Source organism: Callorhinus ursinus, unplaced genomic scaffold, assembly GCF_003265705.2.
Source record: "Callorhinus ursinus isolate GAN/ISIS: 27379988/994484 unplaced genomic scaffold, GSC_fseal_2.0 scaffold23, whole genome shotgun sequence".
In the NCBI taxonomy this organism is placed as follows: Eukaryota; Metazoa; Chordata; class Mammalia; order Carnivora; family Otariidae; genus Callorhinus; species Callorhinus ursinus.
The window spans coordinates 18,941,344-18,963,707 of NW_027397085.1; the positions used below are offsets into that span (position 1 = coordinate 18,941,344).

The 22,364-nt window shown below is 41.6% G+C and overlaps 1 protein-coding gene across 3 annotated transcripts in view; it reads right to left on the bottom strand.

The window, feature by feature from the left end:
• Positions 1-20,329, bottom strand: part of MAP3K1 (mitogen-activated protein kinase kinase kinase 1) — a 75,936-nt gene extending 55,607 nt beyond the window's left edge. The window contains exon 1 of one of the 3 annotated variants that reach the window (XR_012382085.1): positions 19,831-20,329. Coding sequence is in view for 2 of the 3 variants with exons in the window: in XM_025892395.2 (XP_025748180.1) it covers positions 19,831-20,312 (482 nt within the window). In the remaining variant the exon portion in view is untranslated. Of the gene's footprint in view, positions 1-18,727; positions 19,124-19,830 lie in introns of those variants that run through there. The other 2 variants (XM_025892395.2, XM_073905448.1) reach the window with 2 other exon arrangements.
• Positions 20,330-22,364: the final 2,035 nt, after the last annotated feature.

Here is a 22,364-nt window from a genome sequence, read left to right on the forward strand (position 1 = left end):
TTGCGTGGGGAGGCTAACTGTTCTGAGGTATTCTCACCATCTGTAAAATGGGAATGATGGCTGTGTCACAGGGTGTGGGGGAGACAAAGTCTGTGCGTGTACTCTCTGAAGGGTGAAGGTTCCACAGTGTTAACAATGACCACTTCCAATGCAATATGTACTCCAAGCACATCTCCCATTCTGCGGGCAAAGTTCTGTGCGTTAAGGAATTCAACTATATTTGCAGCCTGGAGCCTACTCTCTTCTCTAGCACAGTAAATACAGTGAAGTCTAAATTTATTTGTGCTTACAACTGGCCTTATTTTATAAGAACGTCACGTCACAATGAAAAACGTTAACGGTTCAATGATGCTTCCTGTGTATTCTGGAGGACCCAAACATAATTTAAAAAGTCATCACCAGATACAGTTTTTATTTCAATAAACGCCAAGACAAAGAAATAACAGATAATAAACTGTGTGTGCTATTGTAACTCAAACCTATCTCCTGATTTTAAAATATATATATTATATATATATAAAATACCTATCATATATATATGTATATATATATCTTTTGTGTGTGTGTATGTGTGTGTGTGTGTGTGTGTAAAAGACTATTTAAAGGTTAAGAGCACAGTCTTAGAGTCAAACTATGAGGGTTCACAGCCAGGTTTCACTGCCTGGCTAGCTGCTAAGTTACCTCACTTCTCAGAGTGTCTGCTTTCTCACTTGTAAAATGGGAATAAAACTGCACTTCACAAGGACAGTACAAGGCTTAAGTGAGAGAAACTATATAATGCACCCAGTGGACCAGGCACGGAGGAAGTGAATTATTACTGCTCTTTCCAATAAGACCAGCACACAGGAGTATATTGCTGAACTAGAATGAGCTGAGGGAACTCAGCACTGGCCAGCCGCCCCAGCCCCGCACTCCACGGCTCTGCTCAACCCCCTGTTGGTGACTGAACATCTCTAATGTTACTGTGCTATTTAGGGACGCAGGTGCTTTGCACTCTGGAATTCTAAAGTGCTGGGACCATAAATCCTAGTGCTTTATTTTTACCCTTTGAAAGCACTTTCATATACAACATCTCATTTGATCTTCTCTAATTCTAGAAGTAGGAAAGGTATTATTTCCAATTCATAGATGAGGACAAATTCAAAGAGGGTAAAAGTACCTGACTCAATCTCCTGCAGAGTTGAGAAGACAGTACTGGGGACAGGCCAGCTGGCGTGAGCCAATGCTAATACTTAGTCTAACACAGTCAGCTCCTGGACAGCAGGTTAAATACCTTTCAACTAAAGACACATGAAAACTCCCTATACAACAGCTGAATGGGGAAACAAGGAATCAGATGCATCCTTAAGGAACTCTTGAATTTGAACTGCAATTTGATTCGGCTTTTAATTTTAACTGACACAGGAAAGAAAGTTGAAGTGCTGTATCAGAATAATATTGGTTTTCAAAGTATTTTCCACATTTTCTCACCTTTAAGTTGCGTTATTTGACTCTTGAGAGGTCAAAGAAAAATTGATTTGTTCCTAATTTTTTTCATTAGTCCTACATAAGCAATTGTAAATACCTTGAAAAAGACTAGAATATTCAAAGTTGTTTTTAATGTTTAAAGTTCTAAGAGAAAGAAACAATGAATCCAAATATCATTTAATAAGTGCTATCTCTCATTCTCTCTCTCTCAAATAAATAAAATCTTAAAAAAAAATAAGTGCAGAAGTGAACACGCTACCAATTTTTTGAAAGGGCAGTCTAAAGGCCCACTGGTAGGTAGTCCAATTAAACTTGAAGTACAAAATGAACAATTAGGAGGAATACGTTAGGTTACAAATCACAGGTTAACAAAAAATTAAGGCCTGGGTCTTCTGTGGTCCATCTCCCTCTGTCAGAGTCTCACTACCTTGTAATAAATAAGCCTGACTGAGTTTTATAGTCCACTGGTTGTAAAGATTGATTCTAGCTGATGCTGCCACCAGTAACGGTCCCTTCTCTTCTCCATCCCATCCATTCCTGATCCAGTCTCCTAAAAAAGTCCCACTGGTGGCTTCTATGCTCCAGCAGGGCAGAACACATCAATATCCTGAGTGAGTATTATCCAAAAGCAGTTATGTGGTATCTGCACTGAACTGGGGCAGGGAGTCCACCCTGGCCTCAGCTGCAGCACAGCAGAGGACCCCTCTTTGCCCAGGATCTAGGGTAAGACCCAGTGATGTTTCACTTCCCAGACTTATAGGAGAGACCCCGAAATAACTACTGGGCTGCTGGGCAGAAAACGAGAGCCACAACAGCTGAGAGTGCTGACTTCACCATTTCCTCCATGACACACAATCCTGGAGGAGAGTTGGTGATGGCTGTCAGGTCTTCACAGTGTCCAAACCCCAAATTCGTACACATCAGCCTAAAAACCCAAGATTTTATCCCATTTTCACAGGTAAAAGTATTGTAGAATAAAGAGCTGGAATGGTGAAATTATAAAATTTCCAAGGATATTTTAATGGTTTATGGAAAGAAGAGAGAATATTAATATTGTATTTAAAAAGATTTGATTCATGTGGCTATAAAGCATATGGAAAAAACTGAATATTTAAAATATATCCCTTAAGCAGAAACTTTTTACAAAATATAAGTGCTATTATCAATGTTTTTAAGGCAGGCAATCTCCCTTAGTACACTTTAAAAAAAAGCAATCCTGGGGCACCTGGTGGCTCAGTTGGTTAAGCGGCTGCCTTCGGCTCAAGTCGTGATCCCAGGGTCCTGGGATCAAGCCCCGCATCGAGCTGCTCAGCAGAGAACCTGCTTCTTCCTCTCCCTCTGCCTTCCACTCCCCCTGCTTGTGCTCTCTATGTCAAATAAATACATAAAATCTTTAAAAAAAATAAAAATAAATAAAAGCAATCCTAGATTAGGTATTTAAAAAAATAACTAATTGATAGCATATATTTTTCTAGGTCTTTGGGCTAAATTCTGTGACAGAGTTAAAAACAATCTGGCTTCAGCCAATATAAAATGCAGCTCCTGTGCTCAAAGTAATATAGTGGGGCAGAAGTAACTCAATAGCATGAGGACAGAAATCAGCCTAGGAGTAAAAGTATAGTATAGGTAACTCAAAGTGTAGAGGAGATCACAAAGACAAACCCTATCAATGCTCAATAAATAATTTATATTTATTTTTAATAAAGAACTGAGAAATACATGAAAATGTGTGAGTGCAATGGCATTATAGGAACCTTGCTATAGCAAAGAATTCAGTGTACGTGGCTTACTAAAGACCTTGTAATAGCAAGTCCCAGAACAACTTGTCAGCACGAATGAAAAGGCAAGACCTACATGTGTGTTTGGGGGCCGGGGGTGGGGCAGGGGATGTGTATGTGTTGTAGGCAAGGGAATATGAAACAGAGACAGAGCTCAGAAAAAATTTCATCTTGGCTCGGTGTATGACCAACCATATTATCTACTCAGATAAGAAATTTCTACTAATTTGTTTTTAGTAATTAAAATCTGCAACATTCAGTGTTTTGGGGAACCTTCAATAAGAATAAAGCATTATATTACACAATGTAATTCTGAGCACATTTCTTTACCAAGTTGCTGTATTTAGAGATAAGCTGACTTCAGAAACTAATGGTTTTCTATCTTATCACCAAAACTTGGCCCAGGAATTAAGAAGGAGAAGAGAAAGCAAGAAGTTCTTGAGTATAAACCTTTTCTCTTTGGTGCCAAAACTGCCTTTATGGATCTAAGCCCCAAGAGGGAAGGCTTTGTTCTCATGCATCTTTGACACTATTTAAAACTCCTTAGCAAATCCTCCTGCAGCGGAGGGAATGTTCCACCATGCACTTATAAAACTGAAGGATGATTTCAGTTTGCATTGTGCAAATGAGTCTTACCTGCCTTATTAGCGGTAACAAAAACTACTGCTAGTTATCACAATGAGTCACAATAAGCTAGAAGAATGGTGCTAATGCAACTGAGACTCAAAAGCACTTGCTCTATTTCTCATAGCAGCTGTGTCTAAATAAATCAGGTGCCCGTAGCATGTAGTAAGTGCTCCCAAATATGTGAATAACTGATCCCAACATTCAGAACTAAGTGTATGGGTTGTGATGAAAGCAGGAAGGGTCAAGTATTCCTCACTACCAGGAATCTAAGACAAACAGTAATTAGTGCTGGATGTGCTCAGCAATGACTTAGAAGCAGCTTCAGTTATGTGTATGAAGAATAGCAATGAGCAAGAGAGTTTTCTGTGGATATGCTTCAAGTTGGTACAATCACAATGATTAAGTCAGTTAAAAAGTCCTCCTCCAAATCTACTTGAAAGTCAACTGTTTCTAGAACTTGAGCCCCAAATTATTCGATTAAAAAAAATTCACAGTGAAATTCATACTTACTAGGAATTGCCAACTCTATTCAAATTATGTGAAAAGAACCCCGCCCAATACAATTAAATTTGAATTTTCACAATCAGGAAACAATACAGCTAAGTGTCACCAAACAACATATTTTAAAGTTTTAACTAAAAAGGAAAGTATGTATACATATGTGCATTTATGGAAAAAACTTTATAAACACAGGAAAAAGTCCAAGGGCTTTGCTTATTAGAGGTCATCCCTGGGGATATCCATCCTTATACAACTAAAGCTGAAGTAAAGAAAGACAATTTTTAACAGTATAGTTACCAAAATTAGATTTATTTTTTTAAAAGATTTTATTTATTTATTTGACAGAAAGCAAAAGAAAGCACAAGCAGGGGGAGCAGCAGAGGGAGAGGGAAAAGCAGGCTCCCCGCTGAGCAGGGAGCCCAATGTGGGGCTCAATCCCATGAACCCGGGATCACAACCTGAGCCGAAGGCAGCCACTTAACTGACTGAGCCACCCAGGCTCCCCCAAAAATTAGATTGAAAGTTATTTTCAAAACTCCTCTCTAACAGAATCTGTTAAACACAAACATGCTAACTACTCAGTCCTAATTTCTCTCCACTTTGCAAGATACTATTCTCCCAGTGTAGTTACAGGCTTTAAAAAAGTAAATATTTTCTCATCATTTAACAAATATTTCTTTTTTCTGAGCCTTCATTAATTCTCCTCTGAATTTCTCCTTAGAGTTGATATCCAGGTTTAAAATTCCAAGAGTTGGTAAGTTCAAAAAACCAATTGTTGTTTCAATAATTACAACTAAATATAGCCACAAGAGGTAATTTTCCAATTAAAATAGTGGAAAGTTGCTAGCGCTTTAAGGAAACCAAGATATTATGTAAGTCAATCACTTCTTTTCACAGATTAGAAAACCAAACCCAGGAGACCAGCCTTATGTCCTCACAAAGTGATGAGATCCCTGATCTATGTACTAGCAATGATATGCTTTATCCCACATCACATAGTTTTGAAGGTTGTGTTTTCCATTATTCTAGCAAATAATTTCAAAATAATGATGAAAAATAACTTGCTCTCAAGATGATGTATAATCTATACACACTACCTTTGCTAAACTAATGGCAACTAGTAAGGTAAACTTGAGTCTCTTAACCTCATCCTCATCTGTACAAAGTATTAATTAGTGAGTCTTCATAGTTACTTGCAGTGATATTATTTGACAGTTAATGTTTACTGAGTAGTTTTCTGGGTCAAGAATCATGCTTCATTATCTCATCTAATCACTCCACTCACACCATTTTTGAGGTAGGACATTTGAAGTTCAGAGATGTTAAGTGACTTCCCCGGAGTCCAACAGTAGTTAAGTGGCTAACAGGTCTGACTCTTAGAACGCAGGTTCCTAATCACTACACTGTGTCGTCTCTGAAATACAAATGGGCAGTTCCAAAACCACATTCAGGATCAAAGTGGATGGAATTTGTTTTACAGGAGAACACCTCTGAATCCGTGAACCTCTGAAACTTGGGAGCTGTTGGCAGTGCAAAGACCTGTGGCTGCAGACTATCTTGCACCAGCTCTGATGTAACTCCTTTGGGCCTCCTGACCCACTTCCTAGCACACCGTGATTACCTGTCAAACTAAAAAAGCTTTTTATTTTGTCCTAACCACAAAGATCTAAGGACTGGCCAGTGGGAACAATAAGGAAGCAGAGAGCTCTGCATGGCTCTCTGGACAGTCCCCAGCTTCATTCCTGAGTCCCATCTACACCCTGCTCTCCACCCAGACAGAGGTATCTGAATTATACTTGCAGTTCTCCATGTCAGCAGAGGGCCTGCCCCCCCAAACTCCGCCACCCCAGTCATAAAACCTCCCGCAAGCCCCTTTCACCTGTTTAACAACTCTGAATTCTTTGAGACTTGGCAAGGACCTTCCATTTCCCAGGATACCCTCCCTATACCTGCCTCACTCCCAGCTCAAGAAGGCCTGCACAGCCCTTGTCATCAGTAGACTGTTACCTTGTTAAACTCCTTCATAGGCATCATCGCTGCTGGGTTCCTAGCACCTTGGTAGTCACTCAGAGTGCTCCTGAAGGCACGGACAGTGGCGGCATCAGAGGGCATAAGAGCACTGGCAATGGGCATTCGCCCTGGCATGTTTACTACTCTGCCCTTTGGTTTCTCTAGAGAGAATAGCCACAGACCAGACAAAAAGAGATTTCAAATGACCCCACATCTGACATGCCTATCTTCCTATAGCCCATCAGCTCCCTGGAAACTTGCCTGAGGGGGCCAGGCAGCCGATGTAAACCTTGTGATCACGTTTCCCCGACACAGTCAAGCCCTGCACTTGCAGCATTGGAGCATGTTTGTTCTCTGACTGGAGATGGTCTTGGATTATTCTCAAAGACAGAAATACATTGTATGGCACCAAATATTTTCCTGACATTGCACCTTTGAAATTTTAATACAAATGGAAAAATCTGACTCACTTTACAATAATGTATACTTTCCAAACAACTCTTTGTAAACACTGCCGTTCAGTAAGACATGACCATGTATGCAGTGACAGGAAAAACTGAAGAGGTTTAAAAGTCTAATTTAAAAATCTAATTCAGATACTGAAGAACTCTAAAGAGTTCAGCAGAATTCACAATTCAGTACACTTCTCCAAAGAGCCGCACTTATATTTAGTAGAATACCAATACTTCTTTATTGCAAAGGGAATAAAACATTATTTAAAAACATCTCATAGTGGAGATGAAATGAGTATTCCAGATAGGGGAAACAGCACACTGAGAAAAAAGAGGGGCGAGCTGGGAAAACAATAATATGAACACGGAGGAACATGGATGTCTGGAGCAGGGTGTCCTGGAAGGGGGAGTGAAGAGGGGAGCAGAGCTGGTCACCAGAGGCTTCTGAGCTACAATAAGGAGTCTGGACTTCATTCTGAGGATGAAGGAAAGTTTCGTGGACAGAAGTGTCACGGGCAGACCTGCACTGTAGAAGCCCCACTCTAACTGCAGTGTAGGGAAAAGACAGGAAGACATGTCTAAAAGCAGGAACCTAGTTACAAAGGAAGCTTTGCAAGAACTGGGATGAGGTGACAGCGGCATGACCCGGGGTCAGCAGCTGTGGTGTAGATTCCAAAGCTAGCAGAGACCTGGGGACACTACAACTGGAGACTGCTTGGATGCTGAGGATAAGGAAGCCCGCAGAGTAGGGGCACAGTAATTGAGGGGGACGGTGGCAGGAATTACCAACAAGCATCCCAAACAACCAAGAAATCTGAGGGAGCAGACAGCAAGGCTGGGGAGGACAGGGATTCAGGTTGGACACGTGGCAGCTGCAGTGCCTGCCAGAGCTGTACCTTCTAGAAAAGCTATCCCAGAGGCAGCTGGATGCAGGGTTCTGTCACTGAAGCTAAGACATTTCAGGAACCAAAATATTAATCAGAACGAGTCAGCAAACATATAGTTAATAATCTAATATATCCTTTCTCTTTAGTCAGTGACTTTCTTTTGATCTTTATACAAAACTTGAAATGTGATTATTTATGAGTTTAGGCCCCTTGTGTAAGAAAAAGATCTGGAATAAAGAAATGCATTTGGGCACTTCCAAATGCTTGAAAATTTAGTATATGATAAAGGGGATATTTCTTGTCAATTAACAGTGCTGGAACACCTACTCATTTGGAAAAAATTAAGTTAGAGCCCTCTGACACCCCTTAAACTTCAGATGGATCAAAGGTTAAAGTATTTTTTAAAAATACATAAAAATAGGGGCGCCTGGGTGGCTCAGTTGGTTAAGCATCCAACTCTTGGTTTGGGCTCAGGTTGTGATCTCAGGGTTGTGAGACTGAGCCCTGCATCAGGCTCTGCGCTCAGCACGGAGTCTGTTTGAGATTCTCTCTCCCTCTCCCTCCACCCCTCGCGTGCTCTCTCTCTCTCTCACTCAAATAAATATATAAAAATATATTTTTTAAATACATAAAACATATTAGAAAACACTGGTGAACTGTGATAATTCTGCACTTGGGAATAATAATAGTTATTACTTATACGGTGTTTACCATGCACCAAGCACTGTTTGTAGAACTATACAAACACACAGTTTTTGCAACAACTATGAAGTAGTATCTTCATGTCACAGCTAAGAAAACTGAAGTGCAAAGAAGCTAAGTTACTGTCCGGTTACCCTACTTGATAGTGGTGAAACTCGGATTAGAATTCATGCGTCTGTACTCTTAGGTACAATTCAGCACTCCATCCCTAGTACATTCTATAAGACCTAGACAGAAATAATGAAAAGAAAGAACTGAAATTTGAAAAAATAATTAAAGCTTCCTTATGGAAAAATACTTAACTGAAATTCATAACTCACAACACAGAAGTGGAGGAGAACAATTCCAATACATGTCAGAGCTAAAATTCTAATATACAGAGGATGATTACAAACCAGTAAGAAAAAATGAACAATTCTTACCCATGTGTGAAAGGAAATATACCAAAAAATATGAAACTGATAATAAATAGGACAAGTTGTACAATGATGCTAAAAAGCTAAGAAATTTAAATTAGGATAAAAAACCATCTTTCATCCATCAAACTGGCAAAAAATGAAAGACTGATGATATGCAATGTTGGCCAAAATGTGGGGCCATGGGCACTCTCACATACTGTGAGGTACATATAAACTGTACAATGTTTGACAGGGCACTTCAGCTATAGAATCGAGTTTTAAATATGCATGTCCTTTGAGCAATTCCACTTCTGAATATCTGTTTTATAGAACTAGATGCACAAATATATGAAAATGTATATACAATGGTAGTCACTGAAGCTTAATTTAACAATCCAAAAACAAACTATATAAATGTCTAAAAACAGGAAACTGGCTAATGTGACATTCATAAGATGGAATATTATTCAGTCATTAAAAAGACAGCTCTATGTGTATCAAGATAACAAAATACTGTCAAGAAAAAAGCAAAGCCTAGGGGCACCTGGGTGGCTCAGTCGTTAAGCGTCTGCCTTCGGCTCAGGTCATGGTCCCAGGGTCCTGGGATCGAGCCCCACATCGGGCTCCCTGCTCTGCGGGAAGCCTGCTCTCCCTCTCCCACTCCCCCTACTTGTGTTCCCCCTCTTGCTGTGTCTCTGTCAAATAAATAAATAAATAAAATCTTTAAAAAAAAAAAAAAGCAAAGCCTATAGTAGTCTACAATGTACAGTCCTTTTTGTTAAATGATAAAGATATAAGTTTTAAAAAATAAATATTTGTTGCTTTCAAAAGGATTGTCTAATAATTTTATTAATGAGGTTTGATACCATAAATTCTGAATCCCAGAAACATTAGGACCTCATACAACAGTCTGGAGATGTCCGTGTACCAGAGTAATTGAGACATATTTTCCAAAATTCAAAATAAATTTAGCTTAAAACACTAAAACTTTTTCAGGAATATTAATATATACATTAATCTGTCACATCTTTTATAAAATTTAAGTTTCAATGAAAATAATCTTATTACACAAGAAAAATTTAAGAATACTAACAGAAATTCAGAAAATAAGAGATGTAGCCAACTCATTATCTTGAAGGAGAAAAAAGAAATGTGGAATGTCTGTTTCAAAACACTCTTCATCTTAGAGCATACAGACATGAAGAATGTTTTTGAAGTAATTAAACCAAAAAACTTGTAGTCACCAGGTAACTTGATCAATGTTACAAAGTTGGAGCTTACTGCCTGACTCTTCACAGTCTCACTAGGAGAAAGGTCAGTGTATACCAGTGGTGGTGACTAATAAGTATCTTAAAGAAACTGCAGGGTATAAAATGACTCAGGCCCACAAATAAAGCAAAAAAGATTTTCCCATACAGACAATCCACACGACATTTCTACTGTGTACCCTCCAATTTTATGCAATTCTAAACACTTCATTTATTCAGTATCATCAAGGCCACAGGACTACCTAGGTAGTTCCAGGTAACTTAAAAGCTTACCATTTTGAGGATCAAAATACTTTCTACACCTATCTCAAATGGAAATCTTACTTAAAATATAATAGGCCTTCTAATTCAGTTCACTGAGCAGACAGAAACACAACCTTGTAAAGAGCCACACTCGCCATTATAAAAACAAACAATCCTGATCACACTCATTCTGCATTAAGGAAATTGGTACCCAAAAAGTAATGTGGAAAGTTCTGTCATTTAATAAGTTTATAATCTGAGAAGCTATCCGGATATGCGGAAATGAATGTTCCCACACCAGGTGTCCCCTGACAGCAATGCTGCGAGGTGCTCTTGTCCCTCCCTCTCCTCTGGCTGTCAAGTCTCTCTGTCTACACTGCGGCCATCAGGGAACCGTCTCTTCCCGATACTTCTAGTCTTTCTAATTGGCTGCTTTTGATCACTGTGTGTTGGGGACACCAAATGGACAAGACCACAAGAATAATATCTTAAATAAGTGTCAGTGAATCCTAAGCCAATGCCCTCGAAACTCTTGTTAAGTGTAAAATCAAAGAACTTCAAAGGACAGATTTCGTTACACGCCCTTTGGCGGCTGAGAGCCTTTTTTCCTTACTTCTTAGTGCTAAATCATGTTCTAGATAAGGGAGGCTGTAGGATTTAGTTACCACCAGTAAACTTTAAAGTGTTTTCTGTTACGTGGGCTCTTGGTTCCTAAAATTTCATACAGTATTTGCTTAGCAAATCTTTTCTTCAATGCAAACATGAACTTCTATTTACTCCAAGATGAATTAATATTAATAAAAAATTAATTTTGCATGACAGTAGGGTTACTGGGACAAGAATCCCAGAAGTGGTATTTTAAGTTTACATTACATTTTGAGTACTTGAAAGAGAACAATTACATTAATGCGTAACACCTTGCTGAGCATATTTATCCTCAAAATATAAATATACTCAATAAATAAATAAATACTCAAGGGACAAGAACCCTAAAATGGCATCTTGAGCTTATATAACATTATGAGAATTTGAAAAAATGAATCATTATAATAATGCATAACACCTTTATGTGTATATTTATGTATATATGAATATGAACATGAGTATAGATATCATATATACATAAATATATATACACACCCATTTTCACCTCCTTAGTAAGTGCAAAAGAATCACATACAGATAGTATGTTTATCTGGATAGCAGATTATCACGCAGTACAGCAGTCTCCCCTTATCCACTAGGAACACATTGCAAGACCCCAGACAGTCCCAAACCCTATGTATACAATGTTTTTTCCTATACATACACACCTATGATAAAGTTTAATTTATAAATTAGGCACAGTAAGAGAGTAACAACTGATAAAATAGAACAATTATTGCAATATACTTTTAAAAAGTTATATGAACGTGGTCACTCTCAAAATCTTACTGTACTGTACTCACCCTTCTTGTGATGATGTAACATGATAAAATGGCTACACAATGACATGAAGTGAGGTGAATGACGTAGGCATTGTGATGAAGCGTTAAGCTACTAGTGACCTTCTGATGGCAGTGTCAGGAGGAGGGTCATCTGCTTTCAGACCGTGACTGACTGCAGGTAACCAAAGCCTCAGAAAGTGAAACCATGGAAAGGGGAGGCATGGACTACTATAGAGCTATTTCCTCCATGCCACATTAAGCTGTCCTACCTCACTCAAGGCACTTGGCAGGTCTTATAGTCCAGATACCTCTCAAAGAATCTATCACAAACTGAGAATTAGGCCACACCAATCATCTAGGCTTTTGCTGTGTAATCCTGTCTCAGCTAGGACCTAGACTACGTCTGCCCAAAGGTGTTAAACAAATGATCTATGAGGTTGAACTTGTCATGTCATTATTATCCTTACTCATTTATTCCACAAATATTTACTAACAGGCAACTCTGGGCCAGGCATTTTGCTAGGTGCTGGGTCGCTATCCAGCCACAGGCACTGCCCACTCAGGTCTTACAGTCTTCTGGAGAAGAGAGCCATTTATCAGATGAGATAACAAATGTAAAATCACAACATTGAGAGTAAGGACACTGTGCTATGAAGCCAGTCTGGGAGATCAGGGAAGAAGAGCTTCCCTGAGGAGCTATCACGGAGCTAGATTTGAACAATGAAGTGCTGACTTGGGACTGGGGAAAGTGTTCCAGCAGAGGGAGCATGCAGTGCATGCCAAAGCCCTATGGCAAGGAGGTGGTATGCTGAGTTTGAAGAAATGAAAGAAGGCAATCCTGCAGAGAACAAGGGCAAGTGTGATCTGAGATGAGCCTAGAGAGGCAGCAAGGGCCAGACAGGGCAGGGACTGAGTAGGGCATGATAAGGATTCTCTGGTCTTTAACCAAATGGCAAGCTTTTGAAGGTTTTTATACTTAATCTTATTTACTTTTCTAGAGGAACATTGTTATAATCAGATTAACATTTTAAAATGATCACTCTGGCCATATAATATGGAGAACAGATGGGAAGGGAGAAAGGACACAGGGAGCAAGTCAGGAGGCTACTACATCAGTCCAAGTAAGAGACCATGCAAGTCTGGCCTTGGGATGTGGTAACAGGGTCAAATCCCCAGGCTCTGATGGTAGACTAAATACAAGGAGTGGTCAAGGGTAACTCCTAGGTTCTGGTTCTGCCATTTCATGAGCAGAGAATATATTAGTAGGACAAGGTGTAGGGAAAACCCTGAATTTGATTTTAGATATCTGAGTATGCCTATGTCACACAGACAGGTGTAGGTCTGGAGTTTAGGAGAGGTTATGGTAGGAAAACAAATTCTGCAATCACTTGTGAATGGTCAAGAACTATCTAAAGACATTAATAGTGGGAATGGAGAAGACAAAATGACGAAGCCCTAGGATCACCCTAAGGATCTTTTAATATTTGTGTTCCAGAGGGTGATGATGGGCCACCAAGGAAGAACTGCCAAGGTTAAGAAGAAAATCAGGAAGGTTACCCATTAGCCCAAATAACTAGTCACTTCAAGTATCAGAAACTCAATTTTCTCAGTGTTTGACAGTTTGAGCATGACTCTAATTACTTTGTAACTACACTTAGCTATTAAAATAATTATTTTAAGTTTTACATTATATAAAATCAGTCAATATTATCAACCTCTGATTGCTAGATACCACCTACTGCTACTATATATCAACATAAGAAAGTTCTTGCCTTCAAAACTTGCCTTAAACTAGACGATGATTAAAATCTCATCAAAGTAAATTATTGTAATCTTTAGATATAGTAATTTAAAAATAACCACTTTGGGAAAATTAATTCATCCTAACATTTATGGGCACCTAATATTCATGGGTGTCAGATGCTAGTCTAGGTACTAGGCAGTGGAATAAATAGAAGACAGAGCTCCTCATTTGTTAACAACGGATATTTAGTATCAGAATGCTGTAGGACCAGTTGAAGATTATTTGATAATATACCAGTTAAGTGACTATTTAGGCAATAACAAAAGGTAATGATCATGTCTATCTGTCAGAGCAAAGTCTCCACCCAGTATCTACTCTCTCCTTACTCCATATACACTCATCATCACTATACTTTCATGTGATAAACTTAGTTAATGCACTAACTACAGCACTGTGTAAGCTCCAAGGACCTCCCCCAATCTTCAAGAGGTCTGATGGCCTCATTAATAATTCCCGGGTGTCAGACTGCACTCAGAAATATATGCTTGGTGGGTATTAATAACTTAACAGTTCTTGGCACTCTGATATCTCAATCTATTAAACCAAACTAACCAGACTGGTATTCCAAAGGATTCAATCACTAACAATACAGAACTCCCTTCCATACCTAAACATACCTAAACCAACTATGATATGCCACAGAGTAAATGAAGATAAGGATTTTTTTTTATTATCTTAGACTCTAGAGCATATTTGACATTTCCTATTTTTTTTTTAAGATTTTATTTATTTGTCAGAGAGAGAGAGCATGCACAAGCAGGGGGAGTGGCAGGCAGAGGGAGAAGCAGGCTCCCTGCTGAATAAGGAGCCCCATGCGGAACTCCATCCCAGGAACCTGGGATCATGACCTGAGCCGAAGGCAGATGCTTAACCTATGAGCCACCCAGGCATCCCCTAATGTTTTCTTAACTAGCAGAGTTGTTGTTACTAATAATAAAGACTAAATTTTAAAACCACCATTGGTATATATTGAGTTCCTTGCTCTCCATACCCCCTTTTAATGTTCTCTTTCAAGAAAGAAAAAAAAATCACATCTGAACTCGCGGTTCCGTACATATTCCTCTAAGAGTGTAGGCAGAAATAGTTTGAAACTAATCTATATCTAGATTCCTTTTTCCATTACTCTGGAAATAGTAAAACTACAGCACATACCTGTCCTAAGAAAGCAGAAAGAGACCAAAGGAAAGGAGCAAAAATTAACATCCCAAACATATAAGCAGAAAGCAGAACAAAGCCACCACCCTTAACTACTAGCCTGGAAGGCCAATTAATTCCTCAGGAAGTTAGGGAGATAACACTCTATTCATTCACTATAGGAATATAGTGTGGCAGGTTGTGGATAAGACTCAGGGCACAAGTTTTTAATCTGGGAGTCTCTCTGTATTCCCATCTCTCGTAGAGCACTTAATATGGTACTGTTAAACACGTTCATACTAGAACCTACCAAGAGAAACAGAGGCCATGCATCAATGATCTTTTTCTCTACCACCCAGACCATCATCTTGTAGAGATCCGTAAACCTTGGATGAATGAAATAAAAAATAATAAAGCACCAGGGTACAACTGTACTGGAACAGTTTCTCCCCATGTGTGATGAGTAAGATTCATGAGTGATGTTAATTTCACCTTCTTTAATTCCCTCCACTTATAATACAATCAAAATACATTGTATTATATCAAATTATATATCAAAAAACAAAATACATTTGATTTGATACAAATCAAAAAAATCTAACACTCAACGTGAATCAATTATTCGCCTTGCCTAACACAATAAGGTGATCTAAGTACAGTCTACTTTATTACATTATACAAGGCCAGGTTACAGAAAGCTATGCAGTATATACATATAAAGAGACGAATATATTGGCAATGGCACTGGGTAAAGACCTATTATGTTTATTATGACTCCTGCAGAACAAATTCCTCCTTAAAAATTATCAATTAATTTAACTATTAATTTGGAAAAATAAAAGCAGCATTGATGGTGGAAAGAAATGAATTGTGGAGTCAGACTGACCTGGCTCTGTCTTCTAGTTATGTGATCACAGAGTTTTAGCATCACAAATGAGTTTCCCTCTCTTGAAAACAGAAATTACAATGCCTTGGAGGGCTGTAGTGATAATGAAATGAGATACTTTATATAACTGGCCTGACCTGTAGAAGGTAAGAAAGGTGACTACTAAAAGGAATCCAAACATATCTGTATACTCAATGAACATGTTTTAGCCACGGCTAAAATCCTCTTATAATCTTGCTATAAGAAGAGCACCTGACTAATCTCACTGTTTTGCAATGAACCATTTACTTTAATTCTGTTCCTGGTTACTTCCTTCATGTTTTAAAAATGTTCTTAAATTATTTGTTAAAGATAACTTGGGTCTGTTCCTAAAACTGCACATTTCCTCACATTAATCTTCTACCCATTAACATTTTTAAGTAGCTCTAACTTTTGACTTAGGATATAAAAAGAGGCAAGGACTGAGGAAAACCACCAAGTCTAAGGAATATACTTGGTATATCTGATATAGGCAAAGTATTTCCAAGGTTAGAGGTGCAATATAGTGTAGTTCTTAAGCAGCTTCTGGAGACCATTACTTTTCCATGCCACGTTTTCCTACTGCCTTTACAGAGAAATACCTCTCAACCCAAGAAAATGGGTAACAAATACAAAAGTTGTCCTTTCTCACTCAGAGTACTTCTGAATGCCCTATATTTTCCCTCAGGGGAATCCATTCACCATTAACTGCCTTCCCACCCCATTATTTCTTCTTCTGGAATGCTTATAGCCAGTGTCAAGGACTGATGACCAGACAGCCTAGGCAAGCTGTAGCTGGTTATTTTGCTCTCTTCAAAACAAAGAACACTCCTTTCTTTCCATGTTTTGAAATCTTCAAGTCAGTAAGTCAATGACCATTTCTAAGACATGCAACATATGCTTGAGGTGCTATAGAAGACAGGAAAGAGTATCAATGAACAGGGCTACTTCCTGGTTTTTGTATCTAACAAAACTGAGTTGTTATAGTGTATTGGAAATCATACATTAAGGAATGTTGGTTAACCAGTCACCCTTGCCAAAATCAGATATGAAAAGAAAACAAAAGTTGGCAACAACTATAGCTCTGATATTTTTCTTTCAGAATTACATTTAGTAAGGTTAAGTATAATGAAGAATACATTAATGTTCTACCTGATTTAAAATAGAATTTGTAGACAATTCATAACTATGAAACTTATATATTCACATAAGTTACCTTATGTAACTACTTGTACCGTTTCATAAAATCACCAACTTAATTTTTTACAACTTATTTTTAGATAATAATGTTCCCATATCTCCTCTAGTAAAAAGTCACTAAATTATATTTTTAACCTAGCAGCTTTTAAAAGGAAGTGAAAGCTGGGGGCTATATGAGGATATAAAAGCAGTCTATGAAATGGCTTTAGTTTTAAACAAAAACTAACATTAACAAGTACAGCATATCTTGTTCTTTCATGGGGCCAGCAAATTGATAGTTAGGGTTTTTTTAAGTTACAAAAATAGGATTGAGTAATTATATCTACCAAACTCACAACAGCCTGTTCAATGGAAAGTAACACTGTAATTTTTCTTCAAAAACAATAAATAGGAAGAAAAAGTTCCTAATTCTGTAATATAAGTTAAAATTCCAAACCCTTGGGCGCCACTTACAGGCACAAAACTTTCATTGATTTCAATTATTACCCTAAAGGAGAGGGACAGACATAAATCTTTTATTTTTAATATGAATATAACTTACAAAATTTATACTTCACAAATGTATTTTCCACATTTTCAGTTTCTACATCCAAAGATCAAAAAAACTGAAGGAAATTCTGAAATTAAAAAATCATAGAACTCTCTTAAAAATACAACAGGTCTTTAGACAGAAGGGAACTCCAGACCCGTACTACTCCTGAAACATAAAACTACTTCAAAATCTCAGGGCTATATTTTCCTCCAGAAAGTACAAATGAAACTACTGTCAAAAAAGTAAAATGTAAAGTTCACTGAACTCTTTAGAATCAAAGTATTTATACCAACAGATGCAAATGAACTTCAACCCCACAAACAAGGAACTGGAAGGAAAAATCACTGTATTTTCAAGCTTAGAGAATCAACATTTTACTATAAACGAAGTCTGTAGGTATTACATTTGGGGTGAACAAACAGCATTCTGGCTAGTGAAATTCATTTTTTAAAAATGATTATGCTGATTAGCTCCTTATTTCACACACTGCATTATAACCCACTCCAACAAAGAGGGCAAAACGACCTATGTTATAACATACAAAAATTAAACATGGGTTACTCAGTTCTTCACAATTCTATCTGCCTCCACCTTAGTCTTATTTTGTGTGGAGGCAACTCTAAACAACTTCTATACATTATTTTTACAGTGGTTGCTCCTCTACTATAGTCATAGCTCATCAACAGGACTAGAATGCTGACACTAAATTATTTACTGTATTCAAAAAGTTACTCTCACAAGAACATAAAATTAACTTCTAAAATTTAAGGTTTAACATTTTTATCTGGAGCTCATTTGTAGTACTAACTGCCTTCAAAGAATTATTCTAGTGAGGTTTTAATCCAATCTTCACAGAAGCAGGAAAGTGTAGAGAAACTTAGCTCTTGTAACACTAACATATTTACAAGTGCACACAGAAAACTATCACAGCCACAAATCTCCTTTCCTCTCAAGATTGCCATGGCACAGTGCTGATCATAATTTTTAGGGTTTTTTGTTTTTTTGGTGGGGTGTGCAACTTCCTGGTAATAAATGAACTGTGGTTTTAAATAAATAAAAATATCAAGCTCAAAAAGTACCAAAGCACTTTAGATAATTAACCCAAACCAAGGATTCCCATTGTCAAATTCGTCTCACAAGGGAAACAAATATAAGACACAGTCTTTAAAATACCCATAATAAATTTAGGTCAGGAAACTCTACAGTGCAACGGTTAACTATCACAAAAAACATTTCCAGCAACTCAAAATACTCATCAAGACTACAATGTGCAAACACTAGTCAGATTTCCTAAAAACAAGGATTACGACTGTCACACTTAAAAGAATTTCCTTTAACATAAAGATTTCCAGTTGCCAAAAAGGGGTCAGGCCAAGAACCGCTGTTCTATTACCTTACACGTACCGTAATGCATAGGCACGTAGGACTATCTGAGCCGAAGCCCACTTCACTGTGGTCCCTGGAATCCCGCAGTCGGCTGGTAGCCCGCGCAGCTGCACGAGCAGGAAGCACCGCACCCCAGCCGCGGTCCCCAGCCACGCCGGAGAAGCTGCGGGGAGCAGTCACCACTGCTTTGAAACTGAATGGCTGACACATCCGGTCCTGGCTCTTACACCACTCCGCCAAATGCAAACTTCAAAGGCCAAATTCAAACTCCAAACAGAAGTCACTCAAGTTTTAGTGGCGCTGTGCGCATTCCCAAGAACATGTAGAGCCCCTTGAGGGACGCAATGAGAAAACCCAAGTCCTAAAATATTCCAAGTCCCCGAGTTTGCAGCCCGCCCGCTCGCTCGCCCGCCCGCCCACACCGCTTTGACAGGCGTTACAGAGCCTTCCACCCGGAGCGCTCTGCGGTCGTGCTGCCTTTGGCCGGCTCCCGGCCGGGCCCGGGTACCTGACGAGGGGCTCTGCCTGTCAAGGTCCGGTGTACCTCACGGCGTTCCCCAACGCCCCACCCCCCCCCACCCGGCCTACGGCTGGGATCCGCACCCACCCCGCCCCTTTTTTGACCACCGCCTGTCTGCAGTCTCGGGCCTCACCCCCAGCGATCCCGGGACTCTCGTCTGGGGGCGCCGCCGCTGGGCTATTGCCCGCCCCCCAGCCCTGCCCCGAGGACAGCGCCAGGGTCCCGCGCCGGGTCACCTCGGAGAATCCCGATTCCGGGAGCCCCACAAAGCCAGTCCGGGGCCCCACACCTTATTTCAACGGGTCCCTGCAGCGCGGCTCGCACGCCTGTCACATGTCTGCAAACAATAACAAACTCTCCGGCACGTCCCCGCCCCGGGTCCCCGTTCCGTCCCCCAGGCCAGGTCCGGGCCGCCGCCCGACGCCGGAGGGGTCAAAGGGGGTGCCCGAGGGCTCGGATCCCGGCGAGCGGCGCGCAGCCTCGCTGCACGGAGCCCCGGGACGCAGTGCGCGGTACCCCGGGTTCATTCATTGCCCTCGTCCGTCCGCCCGCCCCCAAGTCCTCGCCGCGTCCCCGGCCGCGTTGCTCACCCGGCGGGGGCCGCTGCAGGAGGCGCCTCGGCGGCGGGCGTCCGCTTCTCCCCGGGCTCGGCCCCCGCGGGGCTCGGGGCGCCGCTGTCCTGTGCGGCCGCGGGCTCCAGAGGGTGGGCGCCGCCACGGTTCGCGGCTCCGTGAGACTGCGGCACCGCCACAGGCTGGAAACCGCTCCCGCCCGCCGCCGCGTCCGAGGGCTCCGGCGACGGAGAAGTGGAAGAGGACGACGGCGAGGCGGCGAGGAAGAGCGGCGGCTCCGGCAGCTGGTCCAGCTCCACACTCCGCACTTTGCGCAGCTGCCGCCGCCGCCAGTCAGCCCGCTCGCGGCCCCCGCTGCCCGCCTCCCGCAGCAGTCCCGCGGCTGCCGCGGGCGCGCTGCTCGCCTTGAGAGCCCCTCCGCCGCCGCCCGCCTCGGGGCTCGCCGCCCCGGCGCCCGGGAATCCCGACGACGAGGCGCGATTCCCCGCCGCCGCCGCCATTTTCTCTCGCGGGCTACATTCGCTCGGCCCCTGCGAGGGAGGGAGGGGGCGGGGAGACTGCAGGGGGAGGGCGGACCGGCGGGCGCTGCGCCGCTAGCGTAGAGCCGCCTGCGCCAACTGCGTGAGCAGGGCCCGCCGGGTGCTTGGCCTGGACGGTAGGGCAGGCGCACCGGCTTCGGCCCGGGCGGAGGGGGGGTGGTGGCGCGGAGCAGGTGGAAGGAGTGGGGTGTGCGCCCGGCGTCGCGCGCGGGCTGGCGAAATGGACTGGAACGTAACCGCCGCAAAGGCGCCCTGGGCTTTGCGTGCTGCACTCGCTGGGCGCCAGGTAGTCCCGGGCTGCACCGGCGAGAGGAGGAGCCTCGGCGGCTACAGTGCGCCGCTGCCCCTCCGCCGCAATCTCCGCCCGGCTCGTCGAGAGGTCGCCCAACGAGAGTTGCAGTTCGAACTTAGGTGTGTAGTGCGTTAAAGGGGATGCAGGCGAGAGGGTTTGCGGTCTGTCATTCTCACTGCCCTTTGCAGTGGGCGTCGGGGAACCCGGGCGAAGACCAATCCTCCTCCCCCACTCCGCGCGCGACGCGCAGGTGGCGCCCAGGGTTGTCGCCTGATGCAAAGCGAAAGAAACCCAATGTTTAAGCCGACGTGCAGCCGCGGACCGCCCCCCCCAAAAAAAGTTTTTTGAAAAAACCTTTTCTCCTCGTTTGTCCTCCTCTCCCACAACACGAGCTACAAATAAATACTTCAAAGTTTCCTGGGATCTCTTGTTCACAACCTGAAGTCACCGATTTGGGACATCCCTCTTATTTTCTCCGCCCTCGCTAGAGAGAGACATGGAGGGGCGGAAGTCCTTGTACATCTTTATTTTTTCCTCCGCTGTTTTTGGGAAAGGCAGCAGTATACGGGACCACAAAAGAGCATGTTAGGGGAAGGAACCTAGGCTGTGCCAGAAAGTGCTCGATAATGTCATTCTCGGCCAGGTTTTGGCCCTCCCCGAATCCGATGCCTCTGGCGGCACGTCCTTCTTCCCGGCAGGGTCGGGTCACAGTCCGTGTTCCATCCGCCCCCACCCCTGCAGTCCCCCCGAGTTGCCTAACGTGGCGTTCCTAACCCTTACAGTCCTTGGGGCAGTCTCGGCGATAAGGAGCCTTGGGATGGAAAAAGCACCATTTACATGTTAATGATTTTCGACCTTTCTTCTGGCAAGGAGAGCTTCTGTGTGGCGTTTATTTCTCCCCTCTCTTCTTTTCCTCGAGCTGATTTGTCTGTGAGGGGAAACCTCCCACAACCAGGGGTATGCATCCCCAGATTTATTTTGTGCACGTTAATTAAGACATGGGGGTGGGTGGGAGGGGGAGGGTTCCTCACGAACAGAAAGAGCGCTATCTTGTCAGTGTTCATAGAATTAGGCGTTAAGTCAGTACTGTCTACAAAATGATTCATTTGACTTCTTGAAACTAGGTAAAATGAAAGTCTCCTTCCCGACTACAAATGTTAACCGAGGAGGATGGTGATATTCGAGGGATTTTTAAAAAAATGGTATTGATTTTATATTAGCTCAATGTTTTGAATACTGCTGCATCTGCCGTAAAACAGTTTTAGATAGTTACATTCAACGGTACAAATTTTGGAAAGTTTAGATAAATCTGTTAAAATTTGAAGTCTACATTTAGGCTATAATTATACACTCTTTTAATGGTTGCCAAGTGTATCATCCAAACTAAACACTAGTTATTTCCCAGGTCTTCCCAGATTGCCACACCCACCAAATCCTAAATTGAAAAGGATAAACTTTACTCTTTCCTATTTAGATCGAAAAACCTTTAAATGGCATACACATACTCTGGTACCTGTAAATGAGAAAAGCAAGTGGACGCCCTTAGCCTTTCAAAGTTGTTCCAATTTTAAAGTTTGGCCATAGTAGCAAAGTAGAACAAGATTCAAGCAAAACTCTTTATTTGTACCAAACACAACACTGTCAACTAGCCCCAGTTCTCCACGCCACCATGGAGAAACCCTAGTACTGATCTTTTGTGAGTTTTTGATGCTTTAAGTCAT